Genomic DNA, 19,267 nt, shown 5'->3' with positions numbered 1-19,267 from the left:
GAGATCGAGACCATCCTGGTCAACGTGGTGAAACCCCGTCTCTACTAAAAATACAAAAAATTAGCTGGGCATGGTGGCGCGTGCCTGTAATCCCAGCTACTCAGGAGGCTGAGGCAGGAGAATTGCCTGAACCCAGGAGGCGGAGGTTGTGGTGAGCCAAGATCACGCCATTGCACTCCAGCCTGTGCAACAAGAGCGAAACTCCGTCCCAAAAAAAAAAAAAAAAAAAAAAAAAGATGCTATTGAGTGAATCAGTGAGGTGTTCTTAGATTTAGTATTCATGAATTAAACATAGAATAGTTAAACTGTTCTGCCTACTGTGTTGGTATTGAAGGTTCTCATGTGGTGAAGCCCTTCATTTAACTTGGCTTGTGAGTCTCATCAGCAGGTAGCCTCATGCAACCACTGCATGATCCTACTGCAATGCATGGACAATGCAAAACGAGATGTTTGGCTGGAAGACACTTTATTGCTGCATTATCAAAATGGTTATAGTTTTCAATTATAATTGTAATTCATTTCTATGTATAAAATTGATATAGCTTTGAAGTTGTAAATGTAGTTTCTTTAGTTAATGCTACTAGTCAATTCTTTAGTTAATGCTAGTTAGCAATATTTGAAACAATTTTATTGGCATAAAATGTTTTAAGGCTATTTGTAGGCTGTAGAGTGAGCTTCAGGATCATCACAGACACTTTTTTTTCCCCTGTAATTGGTGGGATAGGAAGCTTTTAAGGTCTCTTGCGTCTCATGGGTACACTATAAGGAGCAGCAGCTGTTGTGGCAGGCTTGTGATCTTTTTCCCACTGACACCTGCTGCTTGACGTGGAGAAGTTCTGCACAGAAAGCAGTGGTATCCTTCATGAGGTGGTACTTGGGGCAGACACTGAGAGCATCATAATCATCTTTGGTATCAGTCTCTGTAAAGTAGACCACCACATATTTGTGCAGATGAGTCTGGCTTCTTAGATCACTGCAGAAAAGGTTAAAGGCAAGGGGGAAGAGGTCTTGAGAGTTTTCACTGGGGTTGCCCTCAGTCTTGTCACAGGTACCATCACACACACTGTTGATGTCATTGGAAAGAAGGAAGATGACTTTGTCCACTGCCTTCTTTTGAGCAGCAAGCCACTGCACTGGACCCATCTCTGCTATTTTCTTTTTCTGCCACTTTTCAAGGATGACCTCACTTCTGCACTGGTTTTGAAGAAACTCAGTGAAGTGACAAACTGTGTGATGGAAACATATTTCAGATGGGTAAACCACAAGAACCTTAATGGGGGGCAGTAGCGTGGTGGTGGAAAAGGAAGTCTTCTTGATCCTTTCTGTTGGGGGAGAAAAGCATTTGTTATCTGTGAATAGCAAACAGCAGGCTTTCACTCTGTGTAGACCATTCCTGACAAATGATCCCCTCCTAGACAATGTCAGCTGAGCACTAAGGGCCTTGTTAGTGACAGCAAGGAAAAACATCCTTAATGTTCCTTTTGAACACATCACCTGAAATACACTGATGCTTATACTTTAACTTTTAAACCTTATTTTAAAAGAGGTATTTTCTAAGTCCCTCTCACTAAACAATCCTCTCAACTAAGCCTTCTCTTTTCAAATAAATTCATAGAAACTTTAGATTTAAGATACTTTGTTGACCAGGTGCAGTGGCTTACACCAGTAATCCCAGCACTTTGGGAGGCCAAGGCTGGAAGATCACTTGAGCCCAGGAGCTGAAGACCAACCTGGGCAACATAGTGAAACTTCATCTCTACAAAAAGTACAAAAATTAGTTGGGCATGGTGGCACATGCCTGTGGTCCCAGCTGCTCAGGAAGCTAAGGTGGGAGGATCACTTGAGCCTGGGAGGCAGAGGTTGCAGTGAGCCAAGATCACACCATTGCACTCCAGCCTGGGCAACAGAATGAGACCCTGTCTCTAAATAAATAAATAAACAAAAGATACTTTGTTTGTGGTGGGTGATTGTAACTGCAGTACTTTAGTGCTGTACATGAACAGCGACACTTGACCTCTGCACTTCACATTTTAAGTTGGGCCAATAGTTGCTTATACCATCTTCTACTTGCAGGTGGTAGAGTTTCTTTATAGTTCCCAAAGTTAAATGGCACCCCTTTTCAGACCCTGGGACTTACCTGGAATTCTGCCCTATATGGTGTGCTATAAAACAGAAACCATGTTTGAAACTACTGTAATGAATACAGGTCGGACAGCATACCCTAAATTTAAGTATTCCTGAGATAGAAGTGCCCCTGTGGCTTTCTTAGGTTAGAAAGAACATGGAGTTAATCTCGTTCTATTTACAACATCACAAACATCTCAAAGGATGCATTTATATTTCCTTTTCTACATATGGAGAAGTTTTTTTAATAGGTCTACCCCAAGCTGAGTATGTAAATACTCTGGTTTCTGTATTCAAATATTCCATGTTTTAAAGTTGGCAAAGTCCTTAGTACAGCTGACCCTTGAACAACACAGCGGGGAGGGGCACTGGCCCTGCATGCAGTTGAAAATCTTGTATAACTTTTGATTTTCCCAAAATTTAACCTCTAATAGGCTACTGTTGACCAGTAGCCTTACCATTAACATAAACAGCCTGTTAACACATAATTTTGTGTGTTATATGTATTATATGCTATATTATGATAAGGTAAGCTAGAGAAAACAATGTAATTAAGAAAATCATAAGGAGGAAAAGATATTTACTAATTCATTAAATGGAAGTGTACCATCAGAAACGTCTTTATCCTTGTCATCTTCACGTTGAGGAGGCTGAGGAAGGGGTTAGCCTTGCTGACTTAGTGGTGGCAGAGGCAGAAGAGGTGGAAGAGGCAGCAGGAGAGTTAGGTGCCTCAGTGTAACTTTACAGAAATAATACATCATTTCTGACTTTTTTGCTTTTTCATTTTTCTAAAATTACTTGTATGTGGTACCAATCCTTCCTCCACCATTAGCTTTAGGTTTAATGCCCATGTCATAGAAGGGTCTGTGTTATAAAAGAAGTGAAAAGCCATCTTGACTAATCAGAAACCTGCCAGGTTGTTTAATGTCAATTTGTTTTTTGGCACTGCTTCTGCGTAGTCTTCATCATCGTCTCACACTGATTGGGAAGCACTCATTTCCATCAGATTGTCTTCTCTTTGTTCTTCTGGTGTGGTTATCTGTTAGCTCTTGAATTTCTCCAAGATCCACATCTTGAAACACTTTACCTCCCACCTTTTTTTTTTTTTTTTTTTTTTTTTTTGCCACATCTACAGTCTCTTTCATGATTTCATTGATTGGCTCTGTTGTAAATCCTGTGAAGTCATGCACATCATCTGGACGGTTTTCTCCTGCAGGAATTTATTGTTTCAGGCTAAATGGTTTTCATGGCTTGTTCTGTCACAATGATGGCATCTGCAGTGATGTAATCCTTCCAGACTTCCATGTTGTTCTCTCTGTTGGGGTTCTCTTCCATAGTGTTGACAATCCTTTCCATAAAGTATTGTGTGTAATGAGCCTTGAAGGTCCTTATGGCCTCCCAATCTAGAGGCCAAATTATGTTGCATTTGGAGGCAAGTAGACCACTCTGAGGACTTTGGTGCTAAATTCATGGTGTTCTGGTGGCTGGGGCATTGTCCAATATCGAAAGAACTTTAAAAGGCAGTTCCTTCCTGGCAAGGTACTTCTGACTTCAGGGGCAAAGCATCAATGAAACCAATCCAGAAAAAGTTTTCTCACTGTCCAGGCCTTCTTACTGTACAATCAAAAGATTGGCAACTGGTGTTTATCTTTTCCCTTCAAGGCCAGGGGATTAGCAGTTTTATAGATAAGGGCAGTCCTGATCATAAACCCAACTGCATTTGCACAAAGCAGTCCAGTTAGCTTGTCCCTTACTGCCTTAAATCCTGATGCATGCTTCTCTTCCTTACTAATCAGTGTCCTTTGTGGCATTTTTTCCCTAGAACACTTTCATCTGCACTGAAAACCTGCTGAGGCAGATGTCCTTTCTCTTCAGTGATTTTCCTTTTTTTTTTTTTTTTTTTTTTTTTTTTTTTTTTTTTTGAGACGGAGTTTCACTCATGTTACCCAGGCTGGAGTGCAATGGCGCGATCTCGGCTCACCGCAACCTCCGCCTCCTGGGTTCAGGCAATTCTCCTGCCTCAGCTTCCTGAGTAGCTGGGATTACAGGCACGCACCACCATGCCCAGCTTATTTTTTGTATTTTTAATAGAGACGGGGTTTCACCATGTTGACCAGGATGGTCTCGATCTCTTGACCTCGTGATCCACCCGCCTCGGCCTCCCAAAGTGCTGGGATTACAGGCTTGAGCCACCGCGCCCGGCCAATACCACATCTTTTATGTTTGTTCATGTTTCTCTCAACTGTGAATGGTGCCGTGTATAGTTGGTATGTGTATGTTTAAGTTTTGATAAATTTTTAACTTTTAATAATTTGTGTATATTTATGGTAGCAAATGATAAAGTAGACTAGTATCTGCATACATTTTCTGCATTTATGACAGAAATTTATGAAAAAAATTAATTTTTTCAATATTTTTATTGAAAACTAAATTCAACTGAGTTTCATCTAAGTTTTTTCAAATTGTTATGGATCTCCAAAAAATTTTCCAGTATATGTATTGAAAAAATCCAAGTGTAAGTGGATCTGCGCAGTTCAAACCTGTGTTGTTCAAGAGTTAACTATATATGAATCCAAGTGAAGGTTTTTCTTACACCTCAGAACTGTTTTTTAAAAAACAGGAACTAGTATAGAGTAACCATCACAGGTGAAGGGTAATTTTTTGTCAGCCATCTTTTGCGCATTTCAATACTGGTAGGTGACTCAATGGTAAAAATAAAAATGGGACAGTCAGAAGATCTGGAAATCTTTACCCTGCTTTCACCTGGCATGTATAATCTAGTCATTCTCCTATCAGTCTCCATAGAAGCGCTTGAAGGTATTAAATAAATGCTGTCTAACTCTAGGAAATGCCAACATATGATTGCCTCCAGAGGAATCTTCTTGAAAAAGAAAATTCAAAATGTCATTTCCTTATTAGGATATCTTTAAAGAATTATAACCCTTACCGTGCCTCCATATTAGATAGATCCCTGCTGCCAGCACCCATGTGGCCACCAATATAGATGGCAGGAGGAAAGGCAGCCAGCCTCCCAGGTTGCTTCTGTCTGGAGAAAACAAAGCTTATTCACTTTTGGAAAACAAATCCACACTCATCTCCTACTTAAAAACTAAGATTTTTGTATGCTTTGTAGAGGTTTATTTATTATTTATTTATTTATTTTTTGAGACAGTGTCTCACTCTGTCGCCCAGGCTGGAGTGCAGTGGCACGATCTCGGCTCACTGCAGCCTCTGCCTCTCAGGTTCAAACAATTCTGCCTCAGCCTCCTGAGTAGCTGGGATTACAGGCATGCGTCACCACACCCAGCCACTTTGTAGGGGTTTAGATCCCTTTAAAACCATCAGTGAGAACCTCTTTAGTGAGTCTGCCAATCATAGCTTTTTCCCTAGAGTGTGCAGGTCTGACAGATTCTCAAAAGGGATATGGACCCAGGAAGTTAAGTACAGTCCTGAAATCTCTTTGGCTTCTTTATCCTGATGTGCACTGGCATTTTTACAGCAGGAACTAGGGTTTCTGTCTGGTTTTTTTGTCCTTTAAGGAATTAATGTTACTCTGAGTACAACTGCTTATATACATAGCACATATAGATGGCATTTTTACAGGCTGTCTTGTTAGACATCCATGGAGGATAATGCCACATGCCTCATCAGCACATCAGATAAGCTCAGGCACAACGTGCTCAGGAATCCATAAGGCTTCGCCCACACAGAAGTCAGGACTGCCAGGCACCTAGGTTGTCTTCACTTCATTTGGCTGAGTCTAATGACACTTTCCAACTTTTGATCCCACCCCAGGGCTAGTTGTGTAAACACTGTATTTCTCCATCTGTAATGAAAAAGCTAACACATCTCTTAACTCCAGAGACACTTTCCGGAACATGCCGTTCTCAGGCACTGGTAAGGCGTGTCTTTTGGTGCCATTATTCTTCATTTGTTATCCAAATGTTGGCCATGTGACCACATCAACAGAATCCTGGGCCACTGAGACTAGTAAAAGAATCAAAATATAGCGAAATATGCATTCTTTTATATATCCAGTCATCTTACACCTTAGCTGTTTTCAGCAGATCCTTGTGGCACTCAGAACATACATTGTGCACTGTGTATTTTTTTTTCCTTCTGTATATCCTGCTTTGTAAAGAGTCATGAGTGGTTTTACAAAGCCTGTTCTTACTCAGATTACACGTTCTCTAGGACAGCACTGTTGGCTTTCTCTGCATGCCAGTTCAGTGTACACAGGCAGGGGCCCCTCGTACTGCCTACATACACCCTGTCACATACTGAGTGGGGGGCAGTGACCGTGTGTCCCGAGCCCCTTCATCATCCGGTGCAAGTGACAGGGCACTTACTGTTATCCAGAGGGAAAGGGACGCCTGTCTGTGGGCAGAGCACCACCTTTCCTTTGTGCCGGATGCAGTCGGTGCCACAAGTAGGAAAATACGGAGTCAGCTGAGGAAAAACGAGAGGCTCAGAAAGCTCACACCATGCATCAGAGTAAAACCTCTTCACAACTCCTACTTCTGCCAAAACTTCCCTTCTTTCCGGCTTCACCCCTACCTCTAGTGTCGTCATGCACTTTCCCCTTGGTCACACATCTATAACAAAACCCTAATGTCAAAACCAGTGACCCAAAACCCACATGCCTACAACTCCCAGATTCTGAACCTAAACTTTGTACATGTTACTAACATACCGGTTCCCTTATCTAAAGGGCTAGGTTATATCTTACCACATAGACAAACATTCCTCTAGAGAAAAGGAGCAGCAGTGATCGTGTTGGCTTCCTTTAGCCAGTGCTTTAGGACATGCAAGTCCCTGTAGTTAGGGAAGCCTGTGGTTCCCCAGAAAAGCAGAGTAGCCATCATAGGCTGGCCCCTCTGGCATGTCTGAGCACTTATATTCCAGGGAACGAAGCACGGAAGTTCCTTACTCTTTGGGGAGTGGCTGTGTACCACTGGACCTCCTGTATCCCCACCTCAAAAACTAGAGTTGAAAGAGACCTGCTGCTCAAACTTCCTGTTTTCCAGCTGGGCCTGCTGCAGCAGAGAGGATGGGCAGCCCCTTTCCAAAGTTCACACACTTACTGGAACTCAAACCTTCCCATTTCAAACCCTTTGCGGCTTCGCCTTGCAGTTAAAGGTTCGGGGAAGTAAAAAGGTACTGCTATTCCTGAGTGCCTGTGACAGAAAATGGAAATAACAAGTGCTTTGGAAGGTCAGCAGCCATTAATACAAGCAAAAGGGACCATGACCGCCACGTTGGCCTTCTGACCTTGGCACTGCAGAGGCTGCAGCAAAGGAGACCCCATTAATGCCACTTAATTCATGTCTGTTGGCAGAAGTGCATTTGAAAGGAGAGAATTCATCCTTAAAAAGCAAAGAATGGTGGAAGTCTTCTATGTCCCTTCCCTCCCCAGAACAGCTCACTGAACCTTACCTGCACCACAGCACCTTCACTTTCCCCGGTCACTGGAATCACCACTGAAGCTCGCGCTTGTTCGTTCTGGTATGGCTAAGAGAGACGGTCAAGAATTATGAGGTGCTGGGCGCAGTGGCTCACGCCTGTAATCCTAACACTTTGGGAGGCCGAGGCGGGCAGATGGCTTGAGCCCAGGAGTTCCAGACCCAGCCTGAGCAACATGGTGAAACCCTATCTCTACGAAAAATGAAAAAATTAGCTCAGCATGATGGCATGTGCCTGTAGTCCCAGCTGGAGGCTGAGGTGGGAAGATCACTTGAGCCTGGGAGGTAGAGGCTGTAATGAGCTGTGACTGTGCCACTGCATTCCAGCCTGGGCAACAGAGTGAGACCCTGTGTCAACCCCCTCAAGTAAGAATTATGAGGCACATGAGTGAGTAGATCCAAGGCTTCCAGCAAAGCAGCTTTGCTTCCCAAACGGACACTATTCACTAGACTGTGTGAAGAAGGGCTCATTTCCTGCTTCGGAGACTTCTTTTTTCCTGTGGTTTGAGGGTCACAGTAACATCTCTCAGGATGCCCACAGGGACTTGTTTTTATCTGTTGAATTCATCAAAATAGCCCAGCATGTTTGGACAACATCATCCCCATTTTCTGTCAACACACTAAGGAAAGCTAGAGGGAGGGGTGAAGGGGATGAAGAGAGAAAGTACCTCTAACACCTGAGAAAACCCAATGACGGTGCTGTGTTGGATAAGAGCCATGTATCTGTTTCCAAGGGGACTGGTTGTGAAGTTCACTTCTACCGTCTCATTCTTCTTACAAGCAGTGATGTTCGGAGCCCATAGGCTTCCTGTGAGTTGAGAGAGAACCATGTGGATGAACTTGCTAACTCTTACCTCAAGTTCTCCACAGGGCTTTATAGAAACGAATCCAAGTTCTCAGGAACAATGTCCAAGAGACAGGGACGCTGCTACACAGTGAACTTTTTATCATTGTTTCCAGAGTCTCAAAGTAGTTGCTGCCCAAGACAGTTTGGGGATCCGCACATCAATGCTTTGCTAAAAACAGCTTCCCTGGGCTGAGGGTAGTGCGAGGCACAGATTGGTTCTGCTACTCACTGCTATTCTCAACCCCTCTTTGGAGTTAAGGGATAGGTCAGTATTTTCTCCCTCCCAGGAAGGGGAGAAGGAGCCACGGGTTAGAAAACGTCTAAGATTATAGAGCACGTGAATTCACAATCAGGACTACAACCACAAGAATATTCTGTGTTCCAGAAGCTTCATCCATCAGACCATTCTGCCAGCTTCACTAGATGGAAAGAAAGAAGGAACTGGCTTGTAGCTTAAAGGATATACCCTGAAAGGTCCACTCTGGCAGAAATAGTCAGTTGTTTCATTCATGTGACTTGCAAATAAGGACTAGATTGATTTCCAGGAACACAATGTAAACAGCAGAAATTATCTTCCCCACCGAGGAGACCGTTTCAGGCCCTAGCTCAGAACTGTCTTTAGGAGTTCAGGCCCAGGGCTGACCCAAGGCCCTCTGACCTCCTCACACCTGTGGTATCCTCTGTACCCTCGGTGGGAAGCTCAGCATCCAAATCCACCTTCTAGCAAGGACAGCATGCACAGCTGTCTGATGACATACGAGGGATGCCTTGTGGGGTGAAGGGTGTCTAAAAGTTCTGGACTGATCCAAATACCACTAGCCTCATTAGCATTCCAACACTATATTACTCAGAAATTTACACAAACCCTTGGAAATTAGGCACTAGAGACTGATAATCCTAAAGGGGCTTATTACAAAATTCAAGGGGTAAAATTCACTGGCCTCTGCGAAAAGCAATCCTCTTTGAGGACACAAGTTGAAAGCATACTTCTGGGCCAGTCCTTTAGCGAACTGACACTCCCACCTTGAATGTTTGCTAATCCAAACAGAAGGTTCTTAGGGTCCCCATTGCCACAAGTGGGTGGTGCTGGTGTCTGAGCAAGTGGAAGGGCTCATAGGACTCCCATCCATCAGGAAGAGCCTTTGACTGGCACCACTGAGCCATTTGGGCTAAAATGTTGTTAACCAAGGGGGTAGGGGTGGTTCTTTGTGACTGTTGCTCCGCTATGTAAATGTGCTGAGGGTCTATCCCTTCCTGGACAGGCTGCTCCACTCAGTGGGCAAAGTGCTGGCAGGAGATGAGGAGCTCTAGGTGCTTCTGCCGCCACCATCAGGGTGACTTGGATATGCAACTCTCCCCTAGGCCTCAGTTTTTTCATCTGTGCAAAGATGAAGAGACCTATGCTGCCTCAAGTTACACATTTCTTCAAATAATAAAAGCAAATGCTGTATTTACTTACCAGCCTTGACACATTTCTTTTTATATTTCATTATGTGGTCTAGGCAGCCTGGAAATTTAAATGAAAGTTTTTACATTTTAGAAAAAGGTATCTCTGCCCCACCCCCCTTGTCAACAAGTACATACACACATACGTATACCACACCTGTAACAAACTGCCAAAACATTCCAGATGTAAGATAGCAAATTCAAATGTGGCTCTAACATTTTACTGTTAAACAGAAGATCATCCTCCCATGACTTGGTAACCAAAGTCTAATTTAAATACAGCCTTTATTGAAACAGTATCTTTGATACCTAAGAGAAAACTTGAAAACCATCCACCATTTGAAAATGACATTTGGTAATATCTGTAGACACTGCCTGCCCCTTCTAGGTGTGAAGCCTAATATTTCCATACCTTCACTTCAGGGTGGGGTAGAATTAGTGACTTGTTTCCAAAAACGAGAGTTGGGAAAAACAGTAGATTTACATGGAGAAGGCTGGCAGGCACCACATTAATCTAGTGTTGAGGTGACCCTCACCTGGTGTCATCTGGGTGCCATACGCCCCTGATGGGATGCATTAAGAAGGGCACCTCTGTGGTATGAATTCCCAGTCCAATCATTAGACAAACATCAGACAGACCCAAACTGGGGGACATTCTACAGGATGCCTGGCCAGAACTCAAGACTGTCAAGGTCCTGAAAAAGACTAAGAAACTTACAGACCAGAGCAGACTAAGGCTACACAAAGGACTAAATGCAACTGGAACAGAAAGAGGACATTCATGAAAAAGCAGGTGAAATCCAAATAAAGTCTGGAGTTTAGTTAACAGACATGTACTAATGTTGGTACATTATATATTTTGACAAATATATCATGGTAATATAAGACGTTAATAGGAGAAGCTGGGTGAGAGGTATATGGAAACTTTTTTTTTTTTTTTTTGAGACGGAGTTTTGCTCTCGTTACCCAGGCTGGAGTGCAATGGCGCGATCTTGGCTCACCGCAGCCTCTGCCTCCTGGGTTCAGGCAATTCTCCTGCCTCAGCCTCCTGAGTAGTTGGGATTACAGGCACGTGCCACCATGCCCAGCTGATTTTTTGTATTTTTAGTAGAGACAGGGTTTCACCATGTTGACCAGGATGGTCTTGATCTCTTGACCTCATGATCCACCCGCCTCAGTCTCCCAAAGTGCTGGGATTACAGGTGTGAGCCACCGCGCCCGGCCCCGGAAACTCTTTATACTATCTTTGCAACTTTTCTAAAAATCTAAAATTATTCCAACATAAGGCCGGGTGCAGTAGCTCATGCCTGTAATCCTAGCACTTTGGGAGGCCGAGGTGGGTGGATCACCCAAGGTCAGGAGGTCAAGACTAGCCTGGCCAATATGGTGAAACTCCATCTCTACTAAAATACAAAACTTAGCCAGGCGTGGTGGTGCGTGCCTGTAGTCCCAGGTACTCAGGAGACTGAGGCAGGAAAATTGCTTGAACCTGGGAGATGGAGGTTGCAGTGAGCCAAGATGGTGCCATTGCACTCCAGCCTGGGCAACAAGATCGAAACAACATTTTTTTAAAAAAAAAAGTAATTAAAATAATTCCAAAATAAAAAAGCTTATTTAAAAATAAAATGAGGTTTGGTCTCATCAAGAAAGCTGGAAACCATGCATAATAAATCGTGCAGCACCAAAAACACCCTGGATCACAATCTCCAAGACCAGCCATGAATTGGAAATTACCTGTTTGGCTTTGACACCTTGTCTGTGACAGATGACAGGATGGGGATATGGAATGGGTGACTCAGCTCGAATGGACCCTTCACACACACCATCCTGTCTCTCCTCATCACAGCCCTGTGTGTGACATTGTACTAGAGAACTGGACCTGTGTCACAGAGCTGGGGCAAGAGCCCAGCATGCAACTCAGGAGCACCCTGCCTCTCATGGACAGCTCGGGGACAAGCCGACTGGAGGCTGTAGATCCTCAGAGGCCCAGTCGTAGGCAGCCCACTCGAGAAAGCCGAGATTGGAATGAACAAACATTTTGCATCGGTGATAATAAAGAGTGGCTCAAGTGCATCGTAACCTGTCAGTTTCTTCATGTAAAAAATGCAGCTATCCCAACCTTGGGGTTGTTGGGATGCTTAAGTCAGATGATGCATGTCAAGGATTCAGCACAGTGCTCAGCACACAGGAACAGGCTTTTTCCTACATTTCACCTGACTTTATCCTCTCTGCTCTGTGGGTAAAGCATGGTTACTACTGTGTCCATGCTATAGGTAAGGGAGCTGAGATATGGCAAGGTCAAAAGCCTTATCCAAAGTTCCCTGGGCTCCCTCTGTACCTATCCCAAAGTAGGCATCCCAGCAAGACAAAGAATAATAAACAAGTGAGGAAGATTACCTGGTGAGGTGAAATTCACAGACATGGATGGGCCATCTTCATTCATATTTGCATTAGGAATATTATGGGCTCCAATGAAATAGACTGTGTTCAGCTCCACAGGGAAGCCTATGTAGGAAAATGTCCACTGAAAGGCAAAGCAAGGAACTCTCAATTCCCAAAACACTGTGCAATACAGAAACTGTAATACTTTTGTGTGTTGCCCTTTTACTTTGTGTTTCATTACTTATTCTGTGAGAACTTAGGTCTCTGGCCAATGTCCACCGAGGAAATGGGCACCACACAATTTATAGACTCAGAGAAGTGTAAAGTTTTAAAGCCAGCATATAATTGAAGTCCAGTTCTCTTCCCTTCGCTGGTAGGGAAAAACAGAGATGCTGACTTACCAAAGGCACAGAATAGAGAAGTAGCTAAAAACGGGATTGGAACTCAGGCATCTTTTTCCAAGCTCTGAGTCAGAACTATTTTCTAGCCTGTGTGAGCAGTACATCATCCATGCTCCCCTAACAAAGGGCCTAGCTTTCAGCAGCAATTAGCCAAATGCATACAAGTGCCTATGGCTGGGCGCAGTGGTCATACCTGTAATCCCAGCACTTTGGGAGGCTGAGGCAGGCAGATCGCTTGAGCCCAGGAATTCAAGACCAGCAACATGGTGAAACCCCATCTCTACAAAAACTATAAAGCTTAGCCAGGCCTGGTGGCTCATGCCTGTATTCCCAGCTGCTTGGAGGCTGAGGTAGGAGGATTGCTTGAGCCTAGGAGGTTGAGGTTGCAGTGAGCCATGATCGCACCACTGCACTCCAGCCTGGGTGATAGAACAAGACTATCTCTAAAAACAAAACAAAACAAAATGAAAACCAAAAAAGTGCTTACTTTGCCGCCAGAGGGTCTGGTCTGAGTCTGGAAGGCCTCTGTGTAATTGCACCTCACACAGCTGTAGGACTGGAAGTTGCTTTTGCCCGTCACACATATCTTGGTGGCCTTCAACAAGCGGATGCTGGCTGCCGAGATGGGAAGGAGGACACTGGTTTATTTAGCACTTGCTATGTGGCTGACTTGATGCTAGATGCTTTACTAGCACGTTTTACTTTATGTCTCAGTTCATATTAACAACAGCACTGAAAGGTAGGCACCACTGTCTGCAGTTTACAGATGGGGATCATGAGGCTTAGGGGTTTCAGGGAGCTCTGCTTAAACTAATAAAGCTCACCAGCACCAGATTCAGATTCTAAAGCCCAGGCTCCCTCCTCCTCACAGGTCAGCCTGAATTTCACAGGATGCCTGCAAAGATGTCTGGGTCTCTTTTAAGAGGAACAGGCTGGCCTCCGGGAAGCCCACAAAGACCCTCTAAGAGTGTCATCACCAAACCACGCCTGTTCCGACTGCACCTTTATCCATGCTGATTCTTCTTCCTGGAAGGTCCTTTCCTCCCATTCCCTACCTCTTCAAGTCTCACTCCTTTAAAGTCCAACTCACTCATGCACCACAGCCTATAACCACAGCTGACAAAGAGCTCACTGTGCCAGGTAAGGCTCCAAACCCTTATGGCTCCATCTCACCTAAAACAGCCTCACAGGGCCCCTTTCCCACTCCTCCCACGGTATCCCACTGAGATGGAGCACAGCTCCCTTCTGGGACTCCCCTGACTGTGCCTGTGTCTGCCTCCCCTACCCCTCTGAATCCTCCTAGGTGGAGACTGTAGGTGACTTGCTGTGCCTGCCACTCATGGATTCTTGACTGAATAGACATTTTTCCGACGTGAATTTAGCAGATGGAAATCAAAAGGATGGGTAATTAGGATCCCAGGAGCAGCTCACTTGAAGAACTCACATGGTACCTTGCAGCACAATCTTGGGGAAATGCCAAGTTTCACGACATCATCTGGGAAGTGAAGAAGTAATCTAACTAAGCCAACGCTTTCCCTAAACCAGAGTGGGGTGGGAGAAATCATCTCAGGCCTTACCTTATCTTCTTCCATGGAGTACATACAGAGAAAAGTACACAGATCATAAGTGTACCACTTGATGCGTCGGTACACTCACGCGACCAGTATGCAGGTTAAGAAACCCCCCAGGCGTGCCCCCCGTACTTCCTTTCAGTCACTCCTATCCCAACAGGACCTACTATCCTGACTTCTTTTTTTTCTTTTTCTTTATTTTTACTTGGTGACTCTGCATATATTTTCAAACAGACTTTTTTCTTCTTTTTTTTTTGAGACAAAGTCGCTCTGTCACCCTGGCTGGAATGCAGTGGCACGATCTCAGCTGACTGCAACCTCCACCTCCCAGATTCAAATGATTTTCCTGCCTCAGCCTCCCGAGTAGCTGGGATTACAGGTGTGTACCACTAGGCCTGGCTAATTTTTGTATTTTTAGTAGAGTTTTAACATGTCTGCCAGGCTAATCTCGAACTCCTGACCTCAAGTGATCCGTCTACCTATGCCTCCCAAAGTGTTGAAATTACAGGTGAGAGCCACTGCGCCAGGCCTTTTTTTTTTTTTTTAAAGACAGAGTTTTACTCTGTTGCCCAGGCTACTGGAGTGGAATGGCGTGATCTCAGCTCACTGAAACCTCTGCCTCCTGGGTTCAAGCAATTCTTGTGCCTCTGTCTCCTGAGTAGCTGGGATTAAAGGCGCTCACCACCATGCCTGGCTAATTTTTGTATTTTTAGTTGAGACGGGGTTTCACCATGTTGGCCAGGCTGGTCTCGAATGCCTGGTCTCAAGCAACTCACCCACCTTGGCCTCTCAAAGTGCTAGGAATACAGGCATGAGCCATTGCGCTCCACCACTATCCTGACTTCTAACCAATGGATTGGTTTTTGCCTGTTTTGCACTTTCTGTAAATGGGATCATATGGCGTGTATGCCTACAGGCATGCACACAGATATAAATGTACAAACTCTTTTGAATCTGCCTTCTTATGTTTGTGAGATTCATCCATATTGTTGTGTGTAGTTATAGATCATTCATTCTTGTTGCTGTAAGGGAATTTATTTGGTGATTTCTCTCTACTGCTGGGCATTTGAGTGCTTTCTAATGTCTGTGATGAGTAGTGCCACTAAGATCATCCTAGTATGTGCCTTTTGGTGCATGCATGTATTTCTGTTGGTTACGCCTAGGAGTGGAATTAATGGTTCATATAGTCTGCACATTTCTGGTTTAGTAGACACTTTCAGCCTTATCTTTGATGGATGCAAACTTACCATCTGCCCGGAGTACCCAGCTTATATTCATCAAAATTGAATAGTCCCCTGTTGCAACATTCATTTTAACAGTTTCCACTCGGACGTCCTTCAAGTCTCCAGGGGTTAGATCATGTTGTAGCATCCACTCTGGAGACGGCCCTGGGAAAAGGCAAGACTTCCAGGACACTCTCCTTCCCAGACCAGTCTGATGCCATCTCCTCTCAGTGACCCACCGCAAACCTTCCCCCATTCACAATTCCTCACTTCTTTCTTATTTTAAATTTTTGTAGAGATGGGGTCTCACTCTGTTGCCTAAGCTGGTCTCAAACTCCTGGTCTCAAATGATCCTCTTGCCTCAGCATCCCAAAGTGTTGGGATTATAGGTGTGAGCTACAACGTCCAACAATTCCTCACTTCTTCCTGCTAAGGCCAAATGTTTCTTAGTACTGGCTGATTTATATCAGAGACAATGTTGATTTAAGAGAATCAATGTTGATTTAACCACCTGGCCTCTACCTACAGAGCACTTAATGACCACTCCAGGTGCCTGTGTATATACATAGGTATATATATTTAGTGTACTTGACATGTTTATTAGTCATCCCTGTCTTCCTCATGCCTTGGCCCTGGACTCCAGCCAGCTGTCCCACACAACCCCCTTTCCCACCTCCTAACCTTTGCTGTTGCCATCTCTCCTCCAGCTCACTTTCCTTACCCACATTTTTTGGGCAGAAGCCTACCTATTCTTCAAATACCATCATCTCAAACACTCGCTCTTCTTTGAAACGTTTGCTTCTTGATCCCAACTTTAAACGACCTTCTTCCCACGGCCTCTGTCTCCCTCTGCAGAGTGGCAGGCATCACTTTCCACCTTGTAAGGTAAGGCCTACCCTGACTGGACAGGAGGCCAGTCTGTCTGAAACACTCTTCTTTCCCCCAGACCCCAGAGTTCTGCCTTAAGCAGACAGAGACTTCATTTGCATCAGCCAACAAAGCAATGGTTCACCCTGTGCCTGGTCTTTGATAACCTATTGCCTGTATTTAGGCATCCTAAAAGTCCAACTGTGCTTTCAATGTAAAGCTCCAAATACCCATTCTCTAATGCACCTACCAGTTTCAGAGCCACATTGAATGGTCTGTGGGAGAGAAAAAAAACGAGCGTCATGCTGAAGCCATCAAACCACAAGCTTTCCTTTGCCAAATTAGGCAGAACACCATTTTTCCCTTAAATTCATATACGAGTGACAAACTTTCAAAGAAAAGTGAACTGGTTCTGCTTCACAGCTTAGGGGGAAACTAAGCTGCCCACTGTAGGCTATGATGGACCATGGATTAGCCATCAGTATACCTCATCCTCAAGCCTGTGCATAACCTCACTAAAAGACCAGAGGTGGGTCTCCACCTGTCTCTGGGTGTCAGCCTTCCCTGCTGCAAGCAGGGGATGACTCAAGACTGATGAGAGGCACCTTTACACTCTAATGTTTAACGCTAAGTTTTTAGGTTGGCCTGGAGTGTTTACCGGCTTTCCCCAGGTTAAGGAGTAGCTATGCTAAAGAGATAAACAAAAGAAAGCTTTGAATTCAGTCGCAAGGTACTTCCCTCAGGTTCTTTAAAATATTCCCCTTCTAACACAGGACTCACCGAGCAATTTAGGAAACCATAAGCAACTGTGATTGCACCATATTATCTTTTTTTTTTTTTTTTTTGAGACAGCGTTTCCCTCTTGTTACCCAGGCTGGAGTGCAATGGCGCGATCTCGGCTCACCGCAACCTCCGCCTCCTGGGTTCAGGCAATTCTTGTGTCTCAACCTCCTGAGTAGCTGGGATTACAGGCACGCACCACCATGCCCCGCTAATTTTTTGTATTTTTAGTAGAGGCGGGGTTTCACCATGTTGACCAGGATGGTCTCGATCTCTTGACCTCGTGATCCACCCGCCTCGGCCTCCCAAAGTGTTGGGATTACAGGCGTGAGCCACCGCGACCGGCGTACCATATTATATTTTTAAAAGAGCTGCCAAAAACTAAATATTATTATTAGTGTTTAAGAAAGGCTGGTACTAAATCTTTTGAAATTAACTGCTTGTGTTTTTTCGTAAGAAAAGATAATTTGTGCTTTGGTTCTGGAATAAAATACTGAACCTAAAATATTGAGCCTTTAGGCAGCAGCAAGTTCAAATGACAAGATCAATGTGATATGTCCAGCAGCTCTGTAATCTGACCCTGCTGAGCATCCACATTTCCAAACACCATATAAGACCTCCTTTGGATGGTTTGAGTGATTTGAGTTTGGGCAAAATTGCCAATCATTTGTCTTTTAAAAAAAAAAGAACTCTAAGGGATAGCATCAGACTTTTTTCTTTTCTTTTTTTTTTTTTTTGAGACAGAGTCTCGCTCTGTGGCCCAGACTGGAGTGCAGTGGTGCGATGTTGGCTCGTTGTAACCTCTGCCTCCTGGGTTCAAGTGATTCTCCTGCGTCAGTCTCCTGAGTAGCTGGGATTACAGGTGCCCACCACCCTGGCTGGCTACTTTTTGTATTTTTAGTAGAGATGGGTTTTCACCCTGATAGCCAGGCTGGTCTCAAACTCCTGAGCTCAGGTGATTGATCCACCTGCCTCCGCCTCCCAAAGTGTTGGGATTACAGGCGTGAGCCACTGTGCCCAACCAGGCTTTTCTTTTTTCTTTTTTTAATAAGCCATCATACCAGCGGCTGAGTTCTTATCAAAGGCCTAGTGAGACAAGCCAAGCAACAACCCTAAATGCTACCAAGCTCAAATTGTTGGCCTTGTAGCAACTACAGCAAAAGGAATGTATTCTTCCCTCCAGTGCAAAAAGCCGAGGGAGCCTCTGAACTGACACAGAGGGGAAGGATAGGAGCTGAAGACATCAGGAAACAGTGAATGGAGTTTTTCCGCTAACAGGTAACTACCGAGCTTGATGCTATATGCTATATGCTAAGAGGGCAGAGGTATCATTTCAAAGGTTATTTAGGGGATGAGCTATTTTCTCTTCAGTGACCTAGAAGATTCCCTGTCATTCAGGGCACTGGGGAAGAAAGGAAACTGCCTTCACGAATGAAGAAGGCAATCAACATGGCCAAAAAGGGAGGGAATGCTAGTGGAGAAAGTTCTTATGCTCCAACAGGTGAGCAGACCCCAAGTAACAGTAACTAGTGCCGACTACGTGCCAGGCCCCTTGCCGTCGTCGTTCCTTAAGAGGCCCTGGTGGGTTTGGTACTGCCCTTCGTTTTACCGTTCAGGACTTGAAGCGTGGTGAGCATAAATCACAGAACCAACAGTACAGGGTGGCATCTGACGCCGGGTCTGCCTGATTCCCACGCCCCTGACTCAAGCAGCCTGACGCCGGCCGATGTCGGGGCTGCCCAGAGGGTACAGGCGTGCCCCTCTAGCCGACGGTCCGCGCACTCTTTCGGGGCAGCCTCGGCACGCGGGTCAGACGACGTCAGGATCTGGGCTCCAGGGCTAGGAGACCCGGTAAGGGGTGCTGACGGGGGCTTACCGGCTCTCGGGGTACGGCGCTCCTGCACAGGGCGGCCAGGCTCAGCAGCACGAGCGACATCGCGGAGCTACCGCCCGGGACCCCGGCAGGCCGCACGCTGCGCTCTTATCCCGGTGCCCCGGGGCCGCCCCTTCTCGGCTCCGCCTCTCGCAGCGCCGGCCCAGCCCAGCCACCCGAACAGAGGGCGGGCCCGCCGGCCCCCTCCCATCTGGGCAGGTCGCCGCGCTCTCGCCCGCAGGGGCTCGGAGGGGTGGGCTGTCTCCGCACCGGCAGAGCTCGTGGCGCGCG

General features: G+C 45.3%; 1 protein-coding gene across 3 annotated transcripts; it reads right to left on the bottom strand.

Annotated features, from left to right (window-relative positions):
* Positions 1 to 447: 447 nt before the first annotated feature.
* Positions 448 to 19,117, bottom strand: IL17RB (interleukin 17 receptor B). Of its 3 annotated transcripts, XM_032290223.1 has the most exons (11): positions 18,980 to 19,116; positions 16,574 to 16,598; positions 15,481 to 15,621; positions 13,150 to 13,277; positions 12,277 to 12,403; positions 9,893 to 9,940; positions 8,255 to 8,394; positions 7,561 to 7,635; positions 6,474 to 6,573; positions 5,072 to 5,170; positions 448 to 1,322 (listed from the first exon to the last, which is right to left on the bottom strand). In XM_032290223.1, exons 1-11 carry the CDS (start codon positions 19,037 to 19,039, stop codon positions 760 to 762), a joined length of 1,506 nt encoding a protein of 501 aa, XP_032146114.1. In that variant the 5' UTR covers positions 19,040 to 19,116; the 3' UTR covers positions 448 to 759. The 3 variants fall into 3 exon arrangements, with proteins under 3 accessions (XP_032146114.1, XP_032146115.1, XP_032146116.1); XM_032290224.1 differs by lacking the exon at positions 7,561 to 7,635 and having other exon boundaries at positions 18,980 to 19,117; XM_032290225.1 differs by lacking the exon at positions 15,481 to 15,621.
* Positions 19,118 to 19,267: the final 150 nt, after the last annotated feature.

The sequence above is a fragment of the Sapajus apella genome, unplaced genomic scaffold, assembly GCF_009761245.1.
Source record: "Sapajus apella isolate SASKATOON/1434 unplaced genomic scaffold, GSC_monkey_1.0 scaffold23, whole genome shotgun sequence".
NCBI lineage: Eukaryota > Metazoa > Chordata > Mammalia > Primates > Cebidae > Sapajus > Sapajus apella.
Note: the sequence above shows the minus strand (reverse complement) of the source record. Positions and strands in the feature narration are given on the sequence as shown.